This window comes from Drosophila erecta, unplaced genomic scaffold, assembly GCF_003286155.1.
Source record: "Drosophila erecta strain 14021-0224.00,06,07 unplaced genomic scaffold, DereRS2 tig00000092-arrow-pilon, whole genome shotgun sequence".
Classification (NCBI taxonomy): domain Eukaryota; kingdom Metazoa; phylum Arthropoda; class Insecta; order Diptera; family Drosophilidae; genus Drosophila; species Drosophila erecta.
This window is the reverse complement of record NW_020825207.1, coordinates 18,820,773-18,844,132: the sequence shown is the minus strand read 5'-3', so window position 1 is coordinate 18,844,132 and position 23,360 is coordinate 18,820,773. Positions and strand designations below refer to the sequence as shown.

At 45.5% G+C, this 23,360-nt stretch overlaps 3 protein-coding genes across 8 annotated transcripts in view; 1 reads left to right on the top strand and 2 right to left on the bottom strand.

The window, feature by feature from the left end:
* Positions 1-724: 724 nt before the first annotated feature.
* LOC6549038 (rho guanine nucleotide exchange factor 7) lies at positions 725-15,489 on the bottom strand. Of its 2 annotated transcripts, XM_015156493.2 has the most exons (9): positions 15,015-15,489; positions 10,205-10,589; positions 9,947-10,147; positions 9,461-9,881; positions 9,165-9,404; positions 5,506-5,926; positions 5,136-5,387; positions 3,151-4,002; positions 725-1,744 (listed from the first exon to the last, which is right to left on the bottom strand). In XM_015156493.2, exons 2-9 carry the CDS (start codon positions 10,540-10,542, stop codon positions 1,551-1,553), a joined length of 2,919 nt encoding a protein of 972 aa, XP_015011979.1. In that variant the 5' UTR covers positions 10,543-10,589; positions 15,015-15,489; the 3' UTR covers positions 725-1,550. The 2 variants fall into 2 exon arrangements, with proteins under 2 accessions (XP_015011979.1, XP_001974158.1); XM_001974122.3 differs by lacking the exon at positions 3,151-4,002.
* Positions 15,490-15,934: 445 nt separating this feature from the next.
* Positions 15,935-17,594, top strand: LOC6549040 (la protein homolog). Its single transcript, XM_001974123.3, has 2 exons — positions 15,935-17,026; positions 17,098-17,594. Exons 1-2 carry the CDS (start codon positions 16,052-16,054, stop codon positions 17,293-17,295), a joined length of 1,173 nt encoding a protein of 390 aa, XP_001974159.1. The 5' UTR covers positions 15,935-16,051; the 3' UTR covers positions 17,296-17,594.
* An 88-nt stretch (positions 17,595-17,682) lies between these two features.
* The window catches only part of LOC6549041 (protein spire), a 37,293-nt gene continuing 31,615 nt past the window's right edge, over positions 17,683-23,360 (bottom strand). For 3 of the 5 annotated variants that reach the window (XM_026979840.1, XM_001974124.3, XM_015156491.2), the window contains 8 exons: positions 22,296-22,369; positions 22,031-22,235; positions 20,697-20,783; positions 20,287-20,432; positions 19,726-20,064; positions 19,461-19,664; positions 19,084-19,397; positions 17,683-19,025 (listed from right to left, as the gene is read on the bottom strand). In XM_026979840.1, the coding sequence (XP_026835641.1) occupies positions 18,806-19,025; positions 19,084-19,397; positions 19,461-19,664; positions 19,726-20,064; positions 20,287-20,432; positions 20,697-20,783; positions 22,031-22,235; positions 22,296-22,369 (1,589 nt within the window). In that variant the 3' untranslated portion in view covers positions 17,683-18,805. Of the gene's footprint in view, positions 19,026-19,083; positions 19,398-19,460; positions 19,665-19,725; positions 20,065-20,286; positions 20,433-20,696; positions 20,784-20,979; positions 21,298-22,030; positions 22,236-22,295; positions 22,370-23,360 lie in introns of those variants that run through there. The other 2 variants (XM_026979842.1, XM_026979843.1) reach the window with 2 other exon arrangements.

Here is a 23,360-nt window from a genome sequence, read left to right as displayed (position 1 = left end):
ATAGCTGGAAAATAAGAGAGGCAGCCAGCCAGAGAGCGGCCACTAATGATTGTCATTAAAGCTGGAGTGCAGCCACAGGGCCGAGGTGCCACAACATCCAACCGTTTAGTTAAGCAGCTGCAATACATTTTGGCCAGCAAGCAGGGGGAGCAGCAACCTCTCAGATTGCTACGAAAACTTCCGCAAGCCTTCGCATCCGCAAGTCCAAAGCTGCTTCGCACCCATGTTCCACGGCCCCATGGGGGCCAGGAAGTGGAAGTGACACATTCCGGCCAAGTCTGCCAGCCAGCCAGCCAGCCAGCCAGTCTGCATTGTTCTCAAATCCTTACTGACACACTGAAATTGTTTTGCCAACAATGTCGCTCGGTCTTGACGTGGTTTGTTGCTCATTTGTCGCCATCTGCCGCTGCCGCTGCCACTGCCACTGCCTTTGCATGTTCCCGCTGACTGATTGCAATCTCATTATGCTCCCCTGCAGTCGGACACGGGTTTCCTCTTCCCAAGTCGCAGCAAGCAGAGCAGAAAAGGCGCCTGGCACTCCGAATTATTCAGCAAAAATTGTCAGACAAGCGGTAGCGGTTATACATTGTTTTAGATTCTTGGACTCGTTAAATCGTTAGGCATTCTTGGGATCCGGAGTGGTGCTGTTCTGCTTATGTGGGTTCCGATGGCAATCTGCAGATGCAGCCACTTGGGAATGTAGCAACTCAATGAAAGCCTCTAATTCGTTTACATTTTCTGAGCGTGTATATTATTCAATAAATGTTCTACGTATAATCAGTAAATACAACATTTTGAGCGGTTTTTCGTACTTTGTTGCAGCTTACTAAAGTATTGGCACATTTTTAAAAATTTAGCATAATCCATTTGAAGTCCTCATCCAAACAAAGATCAAAACTGGGTCTATAACTTACACAAGCAGCTCTGAAAAGTTGCACGGCGGCAACCTCGTTAAATAAGTTTTAAACTAAAGTGTGTATAATCTATGCCAGTAAAATACGCATGTTGTCTAGGCTTTTACAATGAAGGTTAAATCTAGGCATTTAACGAGATAAGGGGTTATAAGCAGATGATCGCTGAAGTTGTGCGAAATTAAAGAAATTACGCATGCGATCAATCAAATATGTGAGGTATTTTTGCGGGGATCAAAAAATAATTTTCATTCATATTTTGATTGTTGCCACCAACACTTGGGCTTTACATTTTTCAGACATACCGAAACCTCTTTGATAGACCGCACGATAGATAGATAGATGGGTAGATAGATGGATAAAAGATAGAAGCAGATGCTTGGTAATATTACATACAATTGGCATATTGTCCACTCACAAATATACATACACATAAATAGTGCTCGGTAAATACAATCCATATACGATTACAAAGTCCATATGTAGTTAATTTTTTGGTAACTGACCCACTGGCCCCGAAGATGCAAAGTAAAAGTGTCTAAAAGTGAATTAAAGCTAAAAGCAGCGGCGGGTATTGTTTCGATGTATCGATCAGGGATCCTCTCCAGAACGGAATCCCCCTCCCGGTCACTTGCATAGTCAACACTTGGGGGTGTTGGCCCCGCTGCTCACGCTGCTGGTCTCCAAGTGCTGCATGAGCAGCTGCTGGAGATCGGCTCGCAGGGCCCGCTCCTCGTTGATCTGCAGCTTGATCTGGGACATGTCCTGCTGCATCTGGCGAATGGCGGTCCACAGTTGGCGCAAGGTGGGGGTCATGTCCTCGTTTTCAAGGCCTGCTTTGCGGTGTGTGTTTCGGTGGAGAAAAGAAAATCGAACAGAGAACAGAATATGTTAGTGTTGTGTGCGAGAGTTCGGGTGTGGGATAATGGTAATGTAGAAAATATGACTGTGTGGGGGTAGAAATATGTTTAGGCGCAAGTGAGAACTATAAGCTAATGCTAGGATAATATATGAAGTACATAACTTAAGCGTCATATGTCTAGGGAGCCATCACACAGGTCCTCCAACTACGGGACATCAATCTATGGACTAATCTACAAGTTTGTGGGTATATTTAAGATATCGCTATGTTCATTAACAAAAAAGCTCACAACCACATAGACAAACAAAGGGGATTCGTCTTGTAAAGAATTTTATTCATGGTTCGATTGGATTCGTTGAGTTATCCCTCTTTCGCGTCGACAAATATCAACTCAATTACAGTACAAACGTATAAACTGGTTAATAGTAGAGTATATATTAGTTAATTTGGTTGTTTCACAAAACACTTACAAAATAAGTTCGTTTATCCATCGATCAATAATGCACAACAGTTGGTTACTTGATTTAGTTGCCGATTCTAGCTATGACTAACACTTAAAGCGCACTCTTTGATTACACATTGCACACTCTTTGATTTAATTGCTTGCTAGGCAGGTAACGGACATTTAATACAAAACTCACTAGGGCAATGTCCTCCGAGAAGACGGATGCGTTAGAAAGTACGAGTATATCTAGTAGATAGTTTGGACTATGGCAATTAGCAATTCCTATGGCAAAATTGTGGCCACGTAAAAATATAGCTTGTTAGGGCGTGGACGGAAATTTAAGGACTGCCTTAAATTTAAGATGAACTAAATTCTATAAAAATTCAAAACGAACCAGGAGTGGCACTCAGTGGCAAGCATCATCTTCTAAAGTAGTCTCTTTTTCGCCAAGTCTCTTCACAGATTACACATTGATAATATGCTAAGTTAGGTGTAAATCAATATAAGCTAAGCACAAACTCTAGTTACAGTCTAGGTGCCGTGAAATTAGCTTGGCCGCCTGAAATCCATTGAATGTCACTTCAGGCAGTTGGACGAATTTCACCGCAGACACATCAAGGCGCAGCTTAAGGCTAAGACAATCAAAGCGAGCTCAAGTTAATCGTCATTCGCTTACAGCTTCATACAGTTCGCTGGTCTAGAATCTAAGGCTTGTGGCATCGGAAGCTTTGCGCAGCCAGTAAATGAACTAAAAATCAATAAAGATTCGCACACGGAGCGCATTCAAAGCAAAGCATCTGTATCTGGAGTTGGAGCGCGGAATGCGATATGCGGATGCGGTGCGGATGCGGATGACTGATGAAGGCATGAGGATGCCCCAGCCCAGACTCAAACATGGTTGATCTTGCGCCACTGCTTCATCACAAAATTACCGCAACACCAGCTGCCCGACTGCCGTTTGCTGCCATCGACATTAAGTTCCAAGTTCGCCGTGGGCCCAGCTCCATTGCCCCGCAGCAGTTCCCGCTCCACATCGCTGTCATCGGATCTTTCTCCACCGGCCAGTTGGGGAGTGCTCCTCTGGAGCGTGCTGGTCCGCAAGGCTCCGCCGCAGTTCATCAAATAGCCCGCTCCGTAGCCGGCATAGCGGTGCGAAGTGGAGGTCTCAAAGGAGCGGTTCAGCCGGCGATCGTAGAGTCCTGGGTGTCCAGACGTATTCGGCTTCACTATAGTGGTGGCTGTGGCGTTTCCCGGCGATCTCTGATACGACTGCTGGGCCACCAGCTTGGGTGCTGGCTTGTTTTTCCTCGGCAGCAGCGGTGACGTGCACACATTGTCGTAGCCAGAACCAAACCCACTTTTAAGGCGATTCAGGGATTTCCTGGTAGCCCTCTCCTCGGATAGGGCTCTCTGGTAGTCCTTGATGGAGGGCGATCCTCCTGCAGCTCCGGATAAGGAGTATCGTTGAGCAGGTGTCGCATTCAGCGAGGAAGACACCGAACTGGAGTACAGGTTAAAGTTGTTGGGACTGGCCTCGCGCCAAATAAAGGAGGAGTTCAAACTGCCGGCGGAGTGCTGACGACCTGGTTGCTGCTGGGCATGATGTTGCTGCTGCAGGTGCTGCTGCTGCAGATGCTGCTGCTGCTGGTGGTGCTGCTGATTGAGGTAGGCTGAGTTGCCGACATGGGCTATGAAAGGCAGCTGTGGATTGGAGGTCGAGAAGGTTTTGCTCGTTTTCAGCTTGCCACCGCGGATGGGCAGACACGGAGTCCAGGGTTGCAAGGCTACAGATCGGTTTGGATCAGGTCGGATTGGAATAAAGAGAGAGAGAAAATGAAGAGATTTGAAGAAACGGAAAAACGAAATACCAACAACGACAACGATAATGACAACGACAACAGGTGAGACCAAGAACCGAAAACCCAAACAAAAAAGCAGAAGGATCACACCGCCAAAAGGAAACAACCACAATAACCAAATGTGAAGAGGGTGAATCAAGCAGGAATATGGAGGGACTGATAAAGTTTTCCTACAAGGATGAGTACGACACCAAGGGGAGAAGCGCCCACAGGATAAAGCGAATAGTACCAGTACCATTAGCAGGGAACCACAATAATACCAGTTGCAGTTAATTCAGGACTGTGGGATGAGGGTGCAAAATGGTTAGCCAAAACCTAAACCAAAAATCCAACATATATACAGAATGTGCAGCTTAATGTTAATGGTAACAAGTTGGGATGAAATGGGATAAATCGAGCCTAGGAATGGGAGTTGGAACAGACGGCGGTAAGAATAAATTAAACTAAGGTTTACATGGGTAATGGGATAACAAAAACAATGTTTATTTAAAGTAAGAAACAAAGTAATTCGAATTCAATGGTCGTCAATACAAATAATAGCTAAAGAGATACAGAATAATTGACTTCTTTTAAAGCAATAAACTTTGGATGCCTTTGCTCGCTGCTTAGCACCAATTGCAGAGTTTGTTGATCTTAAGACGAAATCAGCTGCCAATGGTACAACCAAAAATCAATCGTTTCTCTTACACATAATTTGGTAACTGGTTAACAATTTGTAGCTTAAAGTTACTGGTTCAATTAAGCCTATTACAATATTCTTGGTTAAATTTGGAAAATTCTTCTTGCTTTAGTGCAACGCCTTGTGAAAAGTGAATAAAACCATAAAATTATATAGCAACCAAACCAACAAAATGATAAGTGGTTGCCGAACTCTTAAGTGAGTCTGTGTTTTGTGTGAGGATTTTACAGCTGTGATTTGTGTGAGTGTGTAAATAAGCAACTTAACTAACAGGTTGTAACTTTTGTTCTTCAGCAAATGATAAACAAACTTGGTTCGGGAGCACTTGGAAGTCCTTACAGCTAGATGAAGCACATCTGGGATGGCCTGCGCCACTTACCCGAGTGGATGGTGTTCCTGGCATTGTTCTGGTAGGCGGCACAGTAGGCCTCGAACACCCGAAGCACCAGAGCGTCCTCCTCGTAGGTGGGCTGGTTCTTCCTACCGCTGCAGTAGCTGGCCAGGGCATTGCTGGAGCTGCTGCCGCCTCCACCGCCGCCGCCACCGCTGCCACTTCCCGATCCGCTGGTGGCATTCAACAAACTGGGGCGCAACGGCGGCGTGGGTCGCAGGCAGCTGATGGTCCAGTTAGCTGGGGATGCAAAAGATTGATGCTTAGTTTGAATATTAAAAGGGAGGAAAGAAAACCATGCAGGGACTTGGCAAGTAGAAAACATACAAGTCCTAGGAGTAAGTTCTCAATTTCTCACCCTTTGTGCTTCCTTTCCTTGCGCTTGGCACCCCCATTCCCACCGCTGCCGCCGCTGCTGCTGCCGCTGCCTGAATTGCTGGACTGGCGTCCATGGATGACGCCTGGATTGGAGCTACTGTCTTGCTGTTTGGTGTCTGGGCTGAACTTGATCTGGGGCCGGCTGCCCCCAGATGACTTGGCAGACTTGGTGGTTGTGGTGGATGCAGATGATGTGGTGGAGGCTGAGTGGGCGTGTACTGATTGTAGCTGAGGTGGTGGTTGAACGACTGGCTCCGTTTGTGATGCGACATCGAGTTGGTGGCCGGCGAGCCCTGGTGGCTGTTGCTCCCTCCGCTGCTGCTGCCGGGCGGGATGCTGCTGGGTGTGGCTGGCGGACGGCCGCCGGCTGGTAGGAGGATGTGGCTTGATGGCGGCGACATCTGCAATGCAAGAGGTGATGCGCCCTGGTTAACAGTGTTTATGTATTTCTAGTTTAATCTTAGCGCATCAAATATTGTAAGTTAGTTTAAGTCAAAGAGTATCTATGGGAACCGCCGTCAACAGGATCAGCGGTGCAATAGCAACAAGAAAACGTACAACAGCAGGTGAATCCTTCAGGCAAATACTGCAGCCAGCTAAGCGCAGCAAGCAAATCGAATCGAATGCGTTTGATTGGTTTTTGATTTGATTTGATTTTCATTCTCATTTCGAATTTTTGTGTTGTCGAGCGTTAGATAGATGTTTTGTAATTCGTTTAGCTTTACGACGAATGAAATTTCAACCCAGAGTGAAGGGAGAACTAGAGAAACTAGAACTAATGTTCATTGAATGCCATTTGATCAAATTCAGAAATCATTATTAATTATTACTTGCTATCAAACACCCTATGCTTTGGTATTGTTTTCTATCCATACTCAATAATTAGGTAGATTTGAACCTAATAACCTTTTAAATGTACATTTGAGTCGAGTAGCAATGCTTAAGAATGAAACATGTATCCAAAGAAAGATACTTAAAAGCTAATTTGTTGTTTATTACCAAGTCTTTTGAAATTTGGGCAAACAAAGAACTCGCACTGGGTTAGTCAAAGGATGTGCTGATGAGGAAGCAATGTGTGATAACTTTTTTGGACGTGCTGCATTTGGCCAAATGGTTGCTGGTAGAGCATTAGGGATTTTTGAATTTGGTGAACTTGAGAGCAAAACGAATTTACAAAACAATCAAACGGAACACGTGCACGAAACAAACGCCGCCAGCCAGGAAAACCGGATACCATTCGACAGGCATCCGAAAATTACCTGGCTGGCGATCCATTTCGGATTGCTTGCCTTCTTCGGCGCCGGAAGCAATGTGGCCAGTACATATGGGACAGTCGAGCGAGGAAGAGTCGTGGGTGGGGGCAATCATGCCCTCGTCCTCACTGCACAGTGGACAACTGGAGGATGAAGTGGTGGTCGTCGTGTTGGTGGTGCTGGTGACACTGCCGTTGTAATAATCCGCACAGTTTTGGCATACCGAGCAGTACAGTGCGCCCTCGCTGTAACCGCTGGCTCCCAAGGAACAGAAGCAGCTCGAGCACACTGATCCCGAATCTTTGGAGTCCTTGGAGGGCAAGCTCTTATTGTAGGCATGGGCTATGCCACGCACCACCTCCGGTGGCAGGCGCTCTTTCTTCCACCAGTGCGCATACATGCCCGAGCGAAAGGTGGCCTGCGGCTCCAACTGATCCGCGGAACTCGAACTAAATAAGATATTGTTGGGTGGGATATTTCTGTTAGTCTCATCCATGCTCGAGCTGGAGGGCAGAAAAATACTCCTCGTGTTCACTTGCACTTGAGCAGAGCTAATGCAAGTAGGTTCCTCTTTACGGTTGGTAGGGGTAGTGGGCTCATCGGATAGTTGAGGCTGCTCCTCTGATTGATCAACGACATCCTGAGTAGCCTCCGGAGTGAGAAACTTCTCCCTGAACATTCCGCACACATTGAACCTCTCTGGCTCCACATTATCCAACATATCGTGGCCTGCGGCCTCCATGGGAAAATATGATTCCGGGTTGGGCGGATCCGGTGAAGTAATTGTGCAACTGCCAGCCAATCCGCTGTCACTCGATCGTGGACTGGGACACTGGGAGTTTTCGCAGCAGCGGCATTTGGTATCTAAGTGTAGATCCGGATCTCTGCGTGGCGGTGGTGGAGGGGGCGGTCGATTGGACATCTGCAGGAACTGATAGCTGATGCAGCGTCTAATGGAATCCCTGCTTCTCTCGGGCGGGGTGTTGCGCTTTTTTGAGGAGGTGTCGATGCAGAGCTCGGTGGTGGAACTACTTCTTGTGGCAAGATTTGGATCTGTCCTTGGATTTCCTGTCGATGGACTGTCGCTTTTGTGGGAAACCCGCTTATCCGAGTTAAGATTGTGGCCTGGAAAAGGCGTAAGATCCCGATGGAGCTGCATAGGATTTTCCAAGATCTCGTCGTAGTTGTAAAGCAGTTCTGCTTGCAGTTTATCAGGAGCGGATAGACAGGCGGCGGGTAGGTCAATGGAACTGGAGTGCAACTCCTTATCCTGCTGCGCATCCACACTCTGATTCTGCATTTCCTGGCGATCTCGCCACGTTGGAACATATACCTCTGTATTCTTGCTGTGATTAAATCGATTGCCCACAAATATGGTTGGCATGCTGTGCCGTTCTGTCGGTGAAGCTGGCAGGGGAGTGGGTGGCTCTTGGACTCTTGACTCCCTGCTGAGATCATCAGGCATACTGGCCAGATTCTCGCAGGCGGTGAATGCACCGCCCAATCTAGCTGCAAAAATGGAACTGGCATCGGAACTTTGTTGTTGCAGGGAGAACGATGGTTTGACCTTTAGAATTGGCTCCTCCTCAACACAGTTTGTGATGCTGCCGCCGACACCTAGCTCCAAAGTTGCCGTGGATGTGTGCACACTGGAATTTCGAGTCGTGGAGTTCCGAACCAAAGCTCTTAATGCCCTGGATCCTATAACAAGAGACTCCTTTTTTAACTCGTTGAGCGCTAGAACTTTGTCCGTGTCTGCGGAATCCAATCTAATAAGGTTAATAGAGGAACAGTGCCTCCTGGCACCCGTGCCGTGGTCTACAAAAGTGCCTGTGGAATTGCACAGGGAATCATTGCGCTTGTTTTGGTAAAACTGCACATATTCAAACGGATCCGAGTCGCAGGAATGCAAAAAATCATCTTCAAAGTCATCGTCATAGCTCTCCGAGTCCGTTGGGAGTTCAATTGCATCCTGTCGTTCCAACTCGGACTGCCCCGAATCCTGGTTGGCATTGAGATCTTTTAACTTTGCAGATGCCTTATGACAACGTTTTTTGCGCAACGCAATCCTCTTGAGATCGATGCTCTGGCGAGCCTGCGGATACAGAAGCATCTTTACGATAGCACTCCTCAGTCCTCCGCCTTTGACAAGCCTGGCAAAGTGAGCACTAAGATTGGCGTACGGAGCTGTCGCTGGGTAGTTGCTTGGGGGGAGAGTCACACGGAGGGGTCGCACATGGCACGGGGGGCTGGTGTAATAGGCACATAGCGAGAATCGCGTGCAGTAGCCCCGTGAATCCAAATGTTGACTCAGCTGCTCACGGTTTAAAGTGTCACCAAAACGAAACGATAATAAAGGTGAATATAGAAAAATTACTCTACTTACATGAGCGGCATTTAGGTGTCCTAGCGAAGAGTTGCTCAAGTTGCCCAATTGCCGTTTGATGCCCATGGGCAAGCTGGGATTGTTGGCACTAAGCAGCTCCACCCACTTGTTGGCCTCATTCGGACCCTGGCAAACTGCTACAATGCGATCAATCAGGGGACTGTTTATCTCAAATGCGTTCTTGAGGGCATCCGTGTCCTCCAGTCGATTCACTATGATCCCAGTTAAGGGTAGCTTGCCCTGCGTGTAAAAACAGATTACAAACCGATTCACCATTTTGTGCTAATTTTTCCCACCTCATATATGAATGCACTCATCCGCTGACTAACGCTAAGGAAAAGCAATGTTTGTGGGAAGAGCACAAAGTAGCGGTCGCGATGATCAGCTCCAACTGCTACACTGCCCATGTGGATGATGTCTCCAAGGGTGCTCAACTCTTGGCCCTGCCATCCACGCACTGGCCCCGTGAGCACTTGCAGCTCCAGCTCTTTCTGGCGACGGGTGGCCGAGCAGGTGGCAGCTATGTCTTTGTACACGGCCACACTGCGCTGGGTGTCGCCGCGGTCCGGATGACTGCTCTCCATATGTCGCTCCAGCTCCTGCAGCATGGCCGAGTATTTGTCCAGTCGCCGAAAGGGCTTTGATAGCCCTGTCGTGAGCACAAGTAAACCAGGAGTGGCTGCACCCTGTCGTTCCATATACTTTTCCAGATCGTCCCTTTCAAAATAAATACCATTCATATTTAATAACAAATTAACACAATATGGGATGGGAAAGCATACTTGTACTTATCCAGTATGACTATGGCCTTCGGATGGGCAGCACAGTAGGCCTGGTGGACTTTCTTCATCAAGGGGGCGCTGGTGAGAAATAGTTTTCCCACTCGATCGTTGCACTCCTCGATCTGGATGAGCAAATCCTCATGCGTTCGGACAATTTCCACGAAGTTACACATCAGCTGGGCGTACTCATCCTGACTGAGTCTGTTGGAGGTGGAATTTTAAAATATTTAAAATTATATCAGAAAATAGGAAACATACATCTGCGTCTGTTGCATGGGCTCCAGGAAATTCTCGAGCAGACCCTGCAGCTCGGCCACATGGGCTCGCTCCGAGTCAAGCAGATCCTTGAGCACCACAGACCGATACTCCTGGATCTCCTCCGGCGGCCTTATGGTCTCCGTCAGAGGCAGCTGCACCTTGCACTCATTGACGTAGTTGCTGGGAAACCAGCCAGTCTTATCGTTCAGCGTTCCCTCCCACCAGCCACCATCCTCTCGCTGGGTTACCGTGATGACATCGCCCTTCTGGAAGCACAACTCGTCGTTGTTGCTGCCCATGAAGGAGTACTCCGCCTGCACAACCAGTGGCTGATCCATTGTCGGATTGTTCAGGGCTGATCCGAGTCCGCACTAGAGTGATTTAACTGAAACGAGGCGATGAGTATTGAACTTGAAACACCAGCTAGGCAATTTGCTCAATGAAATAACATATGTGAGCATATCTCTCGTTATATACAGCACCTACGCATTATGGCAGCGATGAGCTACATCATCGTCGATCGCTCGGAATTCCTCAGCTTTTTGGCATTAGCCAAGCAATAATTATGGCCCCAAAGAAGAAAACATTTTGAAAACATCTGTCGAGAAACGCGTGCGCAAGTTTCTTGACACTTTTCCGGCGACTCCCCTCCGGATTTCTTTCCTTGTTTACTTGAAGTGTCTGGAAAACTCGTGCGCTACTCGATGGCCAAGGTCACACAAGCTGCGAGGATCCATTAAAAAATTGGGGAAAAATCACTCGCGTATTGTGAAAGAAAAACTTTTCGGGCCATAAAAACAATTTGAATAGCCGGACAGGCGAACATATAAATCATAACCAACGGCCACGTCGCGATTATAAATATTTACGACCGTTTTTATTTGGTTTGTTCGAACAACTCTTTAAGAGGTCAACATTTGATTTAATTGTTGAACACATTCGTTGACGGAAATGGGATGGGCACTTTGGATTCTGAAAGCAAGTGCACTAGATCCAACATTGCACGTAAAAAGCAAAATTGCAAAAATATTTTCGAAAAACTCGAGAGTTATATTGCGACATTGCTACCCACAATCAAACCTAAATATTCCAAAGCAAAATCCAAATCTTGTGTATGAGTGACTCCTTGTAAATGGAATGTTATAAAAATGGGATATAAAACCACATTTGCTATTATTTAAAATTGGCAGCACACTTCGCTACTATTATTGTAAGAATTTCAGTTTGTTTTTAAATTCTGGACTGAAGAAGTCAAAAGAACTGATCTAGTTTCTAGACCCCGTATATATAAATAGATGTATCACATTGTTGCGCTATTGCCGCAATGAGTAAACGCAAAAATATGAATAACTTGGTTTATTTTGCCCAAATATTTTTTCTGAATGCTAAAAATAAAAAACCGAGGAAAATGTACATATTGGCGGATCGCAAGTCCTATATGGCCAACTGAAACGTTTAGTTTTTTGCGTATTATTACAGCTCTAAGAGATTGTCAAGATTTATATGATGAATTCTGATGATATGGGAATTCTGACCGAGAACGTTTCCCTAAGGCAAGGTCACGTTTTGGATGCACACACGCATGAAAGTGTCTTAAAATGTCGCTTTTTCGCCACTTGGCACTCGAATACATATGTATACCCGCTAGTCTGTTGTATAGATGTTGATATATACTTTTTTGACAATAAATTGTGGTACGAAAATTTGCCGTTTTTCGCCGTTTTTGCTGCTCTCAGACGTTGCACCGCACGCGTTCATTGCTTCAGCGAAACTGCCGAGAAAAGCGGAAAATACCGAAAAGCTGGCGACATATGGCAGCCGAATTTTCCACGGCAACCGAAAGTGCCACTCTCCCAGCCATTTTCTGAGAGTCCCATCGGATCGTAGGCGAATCGAATATATTTTCACATGTACGCGAGCGCTTTCGACCGGACACATCGCATATTTTCACGGAAAATCAACAGAGATATGACAAAAAATATAAATCCGGGGACAACCTTTTCATCTGCGTTTCCAAAATGGGGGTTCGGGGGATTGTGCTGTATCTTAATGTATTTCATTGAGAAACAAGCGACACCAGCGGCATTCCTCGATGTGATTTCGCATTGTGTTTTGAAAAAACCCATAAAAATATTTGTGCTTAAATATATGTGGCATGCCTATGCGATGTGAGATCTTCCATGTTTGCGGATTCAGTCATCAATCGAAAAATTCTGCATTTCAAGCAGGTCTGGGTTGGAAACATTTAGAATTATTTCAGAAAATTTCACCTGTTCCGCTCAGTTTCCTGTTGGTTTGAACATAGCTATACAATATGCATAGGTCTTTTAGAATTAAAAATTTTAAATCGCGCGACACACATTGTGGCTTTAGTGGGATAATGGCCTCTGGAAACGTCAAATTCGCATTAAATTTAGAATTTCTTATAGGATATACATTTTTCAAATTCCATTCCAGGACAAACAAGGAAGCTGGAACGTTAAACTATATTGAACAAAGATGTTTAAGCTTATATCCCAGCCAGACAATATTCTTTCGATGCAATGCTACAATTTTAGGTCTCATCTTCAAATCTGCCGTGGTCAGATGTGGGCAAAAATATTCGTTATAGATGCAACGCCAAACCCAAGCCAAATGTATGTCACTTTCCTCCACTTCGTTCAACCCTGAAAACACTTTAAGTCCATGGCCGGGCACAATCGAATTTCCGTAGGTGGTGGTGCTCCAAACGATGCATCGGAGGTCAGATGAGCAGATGCATAAATGCAGCTACCGAGTGGCACACACGCAGATATGTGGGCACACACATATGTACATACATATTCCATTGAAGCTCTCGGAACCAAATTTTAATTAATTCATTAAACTTGCACATGGCGCCGCGCAGATCGGCAGTGCAGCCCCAGAGGCAGATACAGATGCAAGTTTCAGATACAGATACACCCGGCCCACGCTCTCCGAGTATAAGAGACAACTCTTTTGGTTATTAACGATCCGTCGCTGAACGCGAAATTCAAATGAATGTCCTACGGCTTCCGGAAATGCGCAATTTGGCGAGAAAAACGTCGCATCCATCCGAGGGGAGCACCCCAAATCAAATCACCGAATGTTTATTTTCGTGGGACGCTGGGAACGTAAACAACAATGACGAGAGATGTAAGAAAAGCGAGTGGACTTTTCGCGTTGCTTGCTTTGTTTTGCTTGGCAAAGACAGCGGCAAAGACAAACAAAGTCAGCCAAAGACAAACCAAATTTATGCAGTTCTGCCTTGTCGGGACCGGATCCGAATCGCCATCCCTACTACCTCAGCCGAACTGCACTCAATAAGGCCTCTTCAATGTGTCAATACCGAGATTTACAGGCTGCACCGCAGCCACTTGAGATGCATTTCCTCAGATATATGAACGTAATATGGTTTGATTGCTTTTCTCGCCGTATTTATAGATACTTGGCGGAGGAAGTCATTGGTGGGTGTGGGCACGCCGAAGAGGTGAACGAGAGGTGGGAGTTCCTATAACTTGTGGGGATCCAATGTTCTCGACACCAACACGCCAACACACCAATAACGAGGTCACCAGCGGAAATATGAAGAAATGCTGTTTTTCAGCAGCCATGAATGAAAATCAGGCGCATGATTTGACGGCCAATGGTTTGTTTTGGGAAATCGCAGGCCCACGTACAGATTTTCCCAAAATGCTTGCATTAAAGCGTAATAATAACAACCATAAGGCGTAAAGACGAAAGTGATTCGACTGGGATTTACCCTAGACATATGCAAAGTTGCCTAAAATATATCAACAATGTAACTTTTCAAGCCTTAAAATGTAATATATTGTGTTCTTTCGTTTGAATAAGTAATTATTTTTGATTCAAAGATTATTTCTGATGTAACTATATGAAATATATACATATTTTTAAAGTGGTATTGAACTGGTGGTTTTCTTTAAGCCGAAACCAAGACCATTTGTGAGCAAAGAAAAAAATGAATTTGCATTCAGCTTGCCACCGCCTTTCATAGCAAATTCTCTTGGCAGCGGTTCAAAATTGTTCGGGTAATGATGCTTCTTGGTTCTGGGGATCCAATGAGCAAGTGGCAGGCACCGAAACGTGCCTCCGTCGTCGTCCGGCTGTGCATTTTATTCTCGCAACGAGTGCTAGCAAACAAACGCTCTTCGGGAAGAGCAGGAACGGAAGTCCCACGAGGAGCCCTGCTATTGACCCAATGGATTATGCAGGCGGGCCTCTGAACTCCAGAAACCGGCAACAAATTACTATTACACGAGCAGCAGCAAGTTGAACAACAATTGTGCCGACAGTACAGGAGTCATTCTATAAAAAGTATGCTTTTCTTTTGAGTTATAAGCCCAACTAAATGGTTTTTAAAAACGCTGTTTCATATTTTTTATATTGATGTGATGGCTAAAAGAAGGGTGGGTTTATAGAGTAATTTAATAAAGACAACATATTAGTCCACCAAATACTAATTTTATGAAAGATTTCTTAAGAGATGAGGAGGGAAGATTCCAGAAACAATATTTTTAATTTTTTAGGAGAAATGTGGTTCTTAAAGACGGCAGAAAACCCATTCTTATATATGCAATATAAAAGACCCATGGCGTTCCTTTTAGGAAGGCTTGATTGTGTCTGCCGTTGTGGGGATGTCTATGATGCCTCTACTTGGATGACGCATAGTGGGGTGTATTTTCTGATGTCACTGTACCTTTGCCAGACGAATAGTTATTGGAAAACCTGACTCATTTTCCAGCCAAGCTGTCTGAAGGGTTTTCTTCACCACTAGATTTTAGCTCACCTTCAGCTGCGTTTCGTTTTAACAAACATTTGTTGCTGCCTGTCGTTCGTTGAGCAAAAATAGAATAGTGACTAATAGTGGAATTTTCCCAATTTCGTTGGTTGCACGACTTATTCGCCCTTATTATAATATACACAATTAGTTATATAGTTAAGGTTAAAAGCAGCACACTTTTTACTATTTATTGCCCGATTTTCTGGTTTCTTTTCTAGGCGGACGCGATCTGAACTGCGCTCACTTATTTTTCGAAATACTTGTTTACTCTAGTGCCGATTCCGTGTTGCTGGCGTTAACCGCGTGGAGTGCCCTTTCGTGAACCAGGTGCACTTATTTAGGCACTTTTAGCAACTCTCTTTTCCCATGGCAAACATAAATAAAACACAGCGCACGACCAAAATAGAAACCTAGAAAACCAGGGCTGCAATCGCCCGCAGCTAAATTAGGGATGTGTGCGTGCCAACAGGTCCTCGGCATCGATAGTGCTATGGAGGAGCATTCCGTGACTTTGCATCGATAGTTTAATAGCTTGAAATGGTAGTTCTATTTATGTTAACGAGCCTCCTTAACTAGAATTAAGTGTGCGCATTCAAAAATAATATAGGCCGTGTTTCGTCCTATATATTTTTTATTATTACTTTAAGTACGCTAGTCTGTTGCAGTTATAGTTTACTGTTATAGCCTTATTTTTGAACATATTGATGCATTTTAATAACTAAACGTGTTTTTTTCTTAATATATTACGAATGTGAGAATTACTAGAACAAATTTTAAATGAAGGAATTTATATAATATTAAAATATATAATAATATAATAGAATAATATTTTCACTGCCTTTGAGTAATGCAAAGTCAAGATGCGCGCACATTTTCAAGTTAATGCTGGTTGCCGCTAGTCACGGGTTTTTGGCCTGTGCACCTCTATCACGGCATTTCGCGATTAGTGTTGCACAACGCCGTAACTCATTTTACCGATTTCACACGTGTTTTAGTGAGCGCACGTTTAGTTTTCATTTCTTCGCGAAATTCTCACAGCAAAAATGGCTGAAGTTGCTGAAACCCCGAGTGTGGAGACCCAGGAGGAGGTGGCACAGCCCGCTGAGGCGCAGGTGCTGGATGCGAAGAACGGGGACGCCAAAGAGGGGCCGGCTCCCGCGGCAGAGGAATCCGCTGGCGACTTCTCCAAACAGGAGCGCGCCATAATCCGGCAGGTAGAGTACTACTTTGGCGATGCCAATCTGAATCGGGACAAATTTCTGCGCGAGCAGATCGGCAAGAACGAGGACGGCTGGGTGCCTCTGTCGGTGCTCGTTACCTTCAAGAGATTGGCCTCCCTGTCCACGGACTTGACCGAAATCGTGGCTGCCCTGAACAAATCCGAGGAGGGCCTCGTGGAGATCAGCGAAGACAAACTCAGTCTGCGTCGCCATCCGGAGCGTCCCATTCCGGAGCACAACGAAGAGCGGCGCAAGGAGATCCAGGAACGAACGGCCTACGCGAAGGGCTTCCCACTAGATTCGCAGATTAGCGAACTGCTCGACTTTGCCGCCAACTACGATAAAGTGGTCAACCTGACCATGCGCAAGCACTACGACAAGCCCACCAAGTCGTATAAGTTTAAGGGCAGCATCTTCCTTACCTTCGAGACCAAAGAGCAGGCAAAGGCCTTCCTCGAACAGGAGAAGATCGCTTATAAGGAGCGCGAACTGCTGCGCAAGTGGCAGGTGGACTATCTTAAGGAGAAGCAGGAGGAATATGCCCAGAAGAACGAGAAGCGCAAAAACAAGAAGGAGGCCAAGCCTGAGCCAGCCTTCGAGCTACCCAAGAACGCCATTGTTGTCTTCGAAGGTGCTCCGGAGACCTCTAGCCGCGAGGAGATCCGTGAAGCCTTTGAGAAGATAAAGGACTTCGAGGTGGCGTACATTGAGTTCGCCAAGGGCGATACAAAGGGCTCTGTGCGGCTGACCGAGGCCGATGCAGCCGAAAAGTACATTGCCAAGGTGGAGGAAGGCAAGGTAAGAATCAGAAATGGAGTTATAACTTTTACCTCATCAGCTGATCCGTGACCGTACTTGCCTATCCACAGCTCAAGTTCAACGATGAGGTATCTTTGTCTCTGCGAAAGGCCACCGAGGAGGAGGAGAAGGAGTTCATCGACAAGGCCATCGAGTTCATGAAGAAGCGACGCGATTTCACCAGGAACAAGGGCAAGCGCTTCAACCGCAAGCGCCACGGCGGAAACGACCACAAACACGGTGGTGGTAAGAAGGCGCGTGGGGATTAACTCATCCATTTATATTCCGCCACCCGAGTCTTTTGACGGCAGTAGACCAAGCTTAATTGTTACTCGGTAGATCTAGTTGACCTAGCTTTAAGGCCTTACATATAAACCACACGCTTTCTCTTAGCTTGCGAAGTAATCGTAGGACGTACGGAATATTCTTCAAAAATGTATGTATAGTCTGTTACATAAATAACGATATGGACTCTAATTTATTTTACATAGAAGACTACGAATCCATTTGTTTCCCTCAGCAGAAAGTTACAAATAAAGACCAGTGTGTAAAACCCCAATCTTCTTCATTAGTTTGTATTTTCATTTATTATTGCTGTTTTGTGTATTTTCGATCTCTTTGTGTGTTCGTGTGTGTATTAAATTATGGTAAATGAATTTAACTTAAAAGCATAAAATTTAATATTACAAGTACTTAAATGCATTTACAATTATGGATAAATGAAACAAAATTGTTCAAAACTGTTAGAAAAATTATAATAGCAGTTACAATTAGGTAATATAATGTTTGTTAGGGGTTTGCTTTGCATCATCAGCTTGTACAATTATATAGACGTCGCTTACAACTTAGACGCACTTAGGTAGAATTAAAACTAAGCGAATTAACTAAATAGTTTGGGCTGCATAGCAACGCCGACTAAAATTAAATTAGGCTATCAAGTAGTTCTTGCGTTATACATTGACATTGTAGTTAATAGGGGAACAAAACGATAACTTCACAAGGTAAACAAAGATCTGCGCAAGCACAAAAGTTTTACAACATTTTTGGATAACTATTTCAACAAACGAAATTTTTTCTCTGAACTGGGAATCGTATGCGAACATTGGTGTATTCTGAATGATTAATCTGTCGCTCATGCTGAATCGAAAGCAGGAGCCGGGATACAAGTAAGGTCGAATATATGTGCACTTGCTATACGCGGATACAAGAGTTATGATTACATGTTCTTAACCAACTTTTACGCATACTTTAAACAGTTATAAACAACGACATCGTATTGCAATCTGCGATAATATAATGTGTAGCGACGTGTAAGATAGCTCCTCTATAAATAGTAAGTGGTGGGGTGCGCTCAAGCAGATCTCTCTGTAGCCGGCAGAAAATGTACAAAGCTTCAGCCAGGAATTCTCGGTATTCTCCTCTGCTTATTCACTAGACTAACACGATTTACAAACGAGGCTCCTCGAGGCTCTATCCTTTAAGTGTACAACAGTCGATCTAATTCATATCTATGTTTGTATGTAAATAGCTAAACACGCAAGTGCGTTCTGAAGGCCCTAAAACAGCAACGCTGAAACTGAAAATTCTCACAGGTAAGGTATGTGGTCAGTAATCAAATAGTGTCTGTTGTCTGTTGTCTGTCAATGAGTCATCATCAATGTCTGTAGTCAATGGTAGTATTGCGATGTATAGCCAAGTCAGTCGTTAGAACTCCATTGCCACCATCCTACGGTCTTCAAACGCATTGCGGAGTTATCCTATTATTGATCTGATTCACGCCTACTTCCAGACGGGCGTTAGATCCAGGGTGAGATTCTGAATGGTGCGGTTCCTGGCAGAGCTGCGCTTCTGCTTCACGGAGCTGGTGATCTCGTTGACCAGTCCCTGGCAGTCGTTGCACACGGTCACCTGCTCGCCTCGTAGGTTCTCCTTTTGCTCCTGCGTCTGGGCAAGATGGCTGCCCGATGAGAACAGGTTGAATCCCCTCGAGAAGCGGGATCTGAGAATAAATTAAGGTTAAAATACGCATTGCATCACAAGCCAAACGAAAAACTCACTTCCTCTCCAGGGTGCTGTTGTTGGACAGCGGTCGATATGCTGGACTGTGCACGGGCAGACTTCGGGGTCCCTCCATGCTCCTCGACATGGCGTTGTTGTAGTGCTGCTTCTGCTGCTGATGGACGCCCGAGGGTCGCATGGCCGCGGAATACGAGGACGACATGGTCGCCTGGTCGTGCAGAGCCTCCACGGCCTGACCAGTGGCGGCCGCTGATGAGGAAGATGCACCGGGTCCAACGCTGATCCCCGGCGTGCTCATGTTTGATCTTTGGTGCTTGGGTGATGATGGGGCACTGCCCACGGTGCTGCGAGTCTGGAGGAAAGGAATCCAAATTAATAATTGCATGTTTACTAGTCAGACTGTTGGGAAGCCTACCTTTCGCTCGGACTCGGAGCGCAAAAGACGCTCTATCAGCGACTTGGGGAACTGGTCGTCCATGATGTTCCCCGTCGAGGACGAGTGCGCCTGCTGGGCATGATGGGAGGGTGATGGGGTGCTCGAGCTGGCCGGACTGGACAGCAGCGATGGCGAGATCAGCACGAGGGGCACGTTGCGGAAATGCTCCGAGGGAATTCGCATCTGGGAAAAAGACAAATTGTAAATATGCAGGCCTAGGGTTAACCATTACCCAAAAACCCACCTTGGTATAGCACTTGGCGCAGACCGTGCGCTGGCACAGCTTGCACTGGATGCCCCAGGGACCGAAGAAGGAGAACCGAGTGCGCAGGCACAGGAAGCAGACGCGACGCTTTTCAACATCCTCCTTGACGCGCACGTCCATCGGCAGGCCCTCCAGCTCCGCCTTGGTCATGACGGAACGGATGTGAACGATCTCCGCCAGCGTGACGGACAGGCGATCGTCCCCCCGTTCCATCCACGTCTGTTTGTCCATGAAGGACTTGTTCCATGGCCCAAGCGAGGATGTTGAACTGCCCTCGTCTGAGGGTTGGGTCTGCTCCGCAGGACTCCTTCTGGGCGTCTGCAAAGGATTAGTAAGCGAATTACTTAAAAAAGCTCAGCTATTGAAATACAGTTTGAATGAGCTTCAAACTTTACTGGTTTCATGTGCTCCAAGTGAAAGGAAAGATCTAGCATATGGAAGTCCCACCCCAGATGGTTGTACGTCCTCGAAAGGATAATACAAAAGTAGGGAGCACACACACCCTTGCTATCCTCATTGCCACTGTGCTGGCGGACTCACCTCCTTGCTGACGTCGTCCGATTGACGCGACTCGGGCCGCGTGGGCGGCATGGAGTGCGTCTCGTCCAGGTTGCTCTGGCATCCAACGATGGTGTGGCGGCGCAGGGAAGCTCTCCTCGACTCGCACTGAGTGGCCAGGTCGTAGGCTGTCAATTAAAGAGAATAGGGCGCATTCAGTCAGGGTCAACGGGGCGTCTGAGTTATTTTCATACATGAAGGACAGTGAAGGAGGAGGCTAAAGCGACAAATGTTAAATGTCAGATGTGTATTTCAAAGGCAAGCTGTCTGTTTAGTAGCGTGATCTATACTTGTGAAGCGTCTAAATGCAATTTCGATATCCGATAGGGGTACAATCATGCAAGATGGCAATGCATTACGGGTTTACGTGCTGCTTCTTAGCAAATATTTACATTCTAGGGCCGTGTCGTAGAACTTGTGGTACTCGTCCTTCGTGAAGGATGGCTCTTCTGGAGGCGCCGCCTGCTTTGCTGGCTCCACTGATCGGGTTTCATTTCATTTTGGGCATCAGTTAATTTTGTTCGTTTTTCACATGTGTATTTAGTTTGCAGGCGTCATTTTTTGGCAAGTTAAAAATACGTTATTTTGATACGATTATTGGCAGCCGGGACAGTTAAGTTAGTACCAAAAGAAAAGCCACTACTGGGTGCCAAAATAAATAATACTAAGGGTGAATTGCAGTAGACTTTCTTTATTTCTACATTCACATTTGTTTTTACAAAATATTTCGAGATTTTTTGTTGTATATTTGTGTGGTTTTTTTTTGTGTGCTTGAGTGCCTCCTCAACCGATCGTCAATTTTGAATTGTTATTTGCTACTTCGGCCCACACCACACCAAAATTTCTACTTCATTTTTTGATCTTAGTGCGATTTTTGGTAAGTTTTCACTCGATTTTGCTAGGCCTTTGCTTGCGTCATACAAAATCATAAAAATTAATTAATCGATTTAATCGAAGGGTTAGCAGTGTGCTCACAGAAAAACGATCAAATACCTGGGCAAAATAAGTTTGTGTTTGTTTTTTGGTTTGTTGTGTGAGGAAAGGAGAAAAGTAAAAATAAAAATAGTGTAAATTAAAATTATAAAAACATAAACCACATCACAGACAGTCAGTTGCTTTACCATTAAAAAACAAATAAAAAGCAATTTTTAATATGTTATTCTATTTGTCTTGCGGTTTTGTAACTTTCCGTCTGCAATTGAAACCCATAATACATACAAAATACATAGTGAAATACGTAAAGCAATGGCTTGGCCACGGAATTCAAGCTAGAGCATAAAGTAAACCGGTTTTTAAATATAAAATTATTTGTTTTATACAATGGAATTCAGTTGTGGCAAGTGGCCAATTAATAAGCGCTAGAGTTTCTTACTTCATAAGTTGGAGAAAGCTTCAGAAAATATGTTGAGATATTGCGACAGTTAAGATTGTTAAGATTTCGAGAACCAAACATTATTTGGTTCATTTATATATTTGTAAATATTTAACATTGGTCTGGAAACATCTTTTCTGCATAAAAGCCTTACTAAATAACCAAGCCAAGCCCGTAAACTTAAATTCGAAACCAAGAAATGTTAGTTCTTCGGCGCAATTCATCTCGAATTCCAATCAAATCCAAACCGCCCTTGCACTTTGTGCTCTAGGGGCATGTGCTCCCAAAGCACCCAAGTAAGTTATAGATACACGGACATACGTTGCATAATCCGTGGAAGAATCTGATACTCACTTGTGCGTCGGGGCCGCATCAGCGACGCCGTCTCCCGGCAATCTTGTCGTGCCTGACTGGGCACCATATAGCCACCGAATGGATACGGCGGCATCTTGGGCTGGGAGCAGCGGTGCATCTCGGCGAGATGCGGATGATGCTGGTGGGTGGCCGCTGTGGAGTGGGAGCTGCTAATGCTGTTCTCATCGTAGAAGAGATCATCGTCCTGGAAAATCAGGAAATAGGTCAGACCCCCTGCAGGCATAATGAATTCCACGAAACCCACCTGAAACTTGGAGAAGTCCACTTTGATGAGCCGCTGTCTGGATCGTGACAGCGTGGAGTTTGCACTTGGAAGCACTGCAAGAAAAACAGATCGGAGTAACAATAAGTCCTCGTTTCTCAGGCGAAAGTGGTGGGAAAGTCTTAGGCTTGATTGGATTATCTAATGAATATCATTGGGCAATGGAGCAGACATCTCTGGATAACTCGCAATGAAACTGGATTTTCCAGCCCTTTTTGCTCGCTCATTGCGCAATTAGAGGTGACATGTCTAGGTTCTCACTTCGCCGACATCAAAAGTAGTCATAGTTTCTCTTTTTTTTATTTTTAGTTAGCTACTCCGTAGAAGCCGTTAAGCCCCTCGCACTTAATGGTTCTACTTGTGAAACCCACTCCGCTTGTGCAACGCCTGGGAACTCGAATCTGCAGCGGAAGAGTTCGCTTCGCCTGTGTGCAACTCAAAGATACTTTATGGGTTCGGGGCTCTGTAATAACTGCTACGTGATCCGGCTCGCTACTGACCATTGACCACGGACCACCGGGGGCTAGGGTTTACCTCCACTGGCTTTAACCTTTTGGCTGGGGGCAAGCTCTAGCGTTTTCATCGATCTGCTTATTTGTGGATAGAAAGACAAGCGTTTTGAAACGCAAAATAAATCTCAGTCAATTCATCACAGCCCATTTGGTACTACTGCTGTTTATTTATGTTTGGTGTTATTTCTCCGTGGCGCTAATGACCAAAGCAATGAACAAATAAAGCAAACAATTTCTCAATGTTATTTGGCAACAAAGGGTATTCGGCCTTCGGCTTATGAACACTAGCTCTGCTTTGGAGCCTATTTCTTTACGCCCCTAATGACTGGGGCTTAAAATCGAAGTCATAATATGAAGGCAATTACCGGAGCACTGCAGTTGCCTTGGAGTAGCTCCTTGAGCACAAAAGCAAAAAACACTGCCTCGGGGAAGTGTACGAGCGCCGAATCCCTGCCCCCATCCCACCCACTTGCACTTTGGGGCAGGCCTGAAATCGAAACCAGGTCAAAGCGGAGCACATTCAACAATGGGGAAA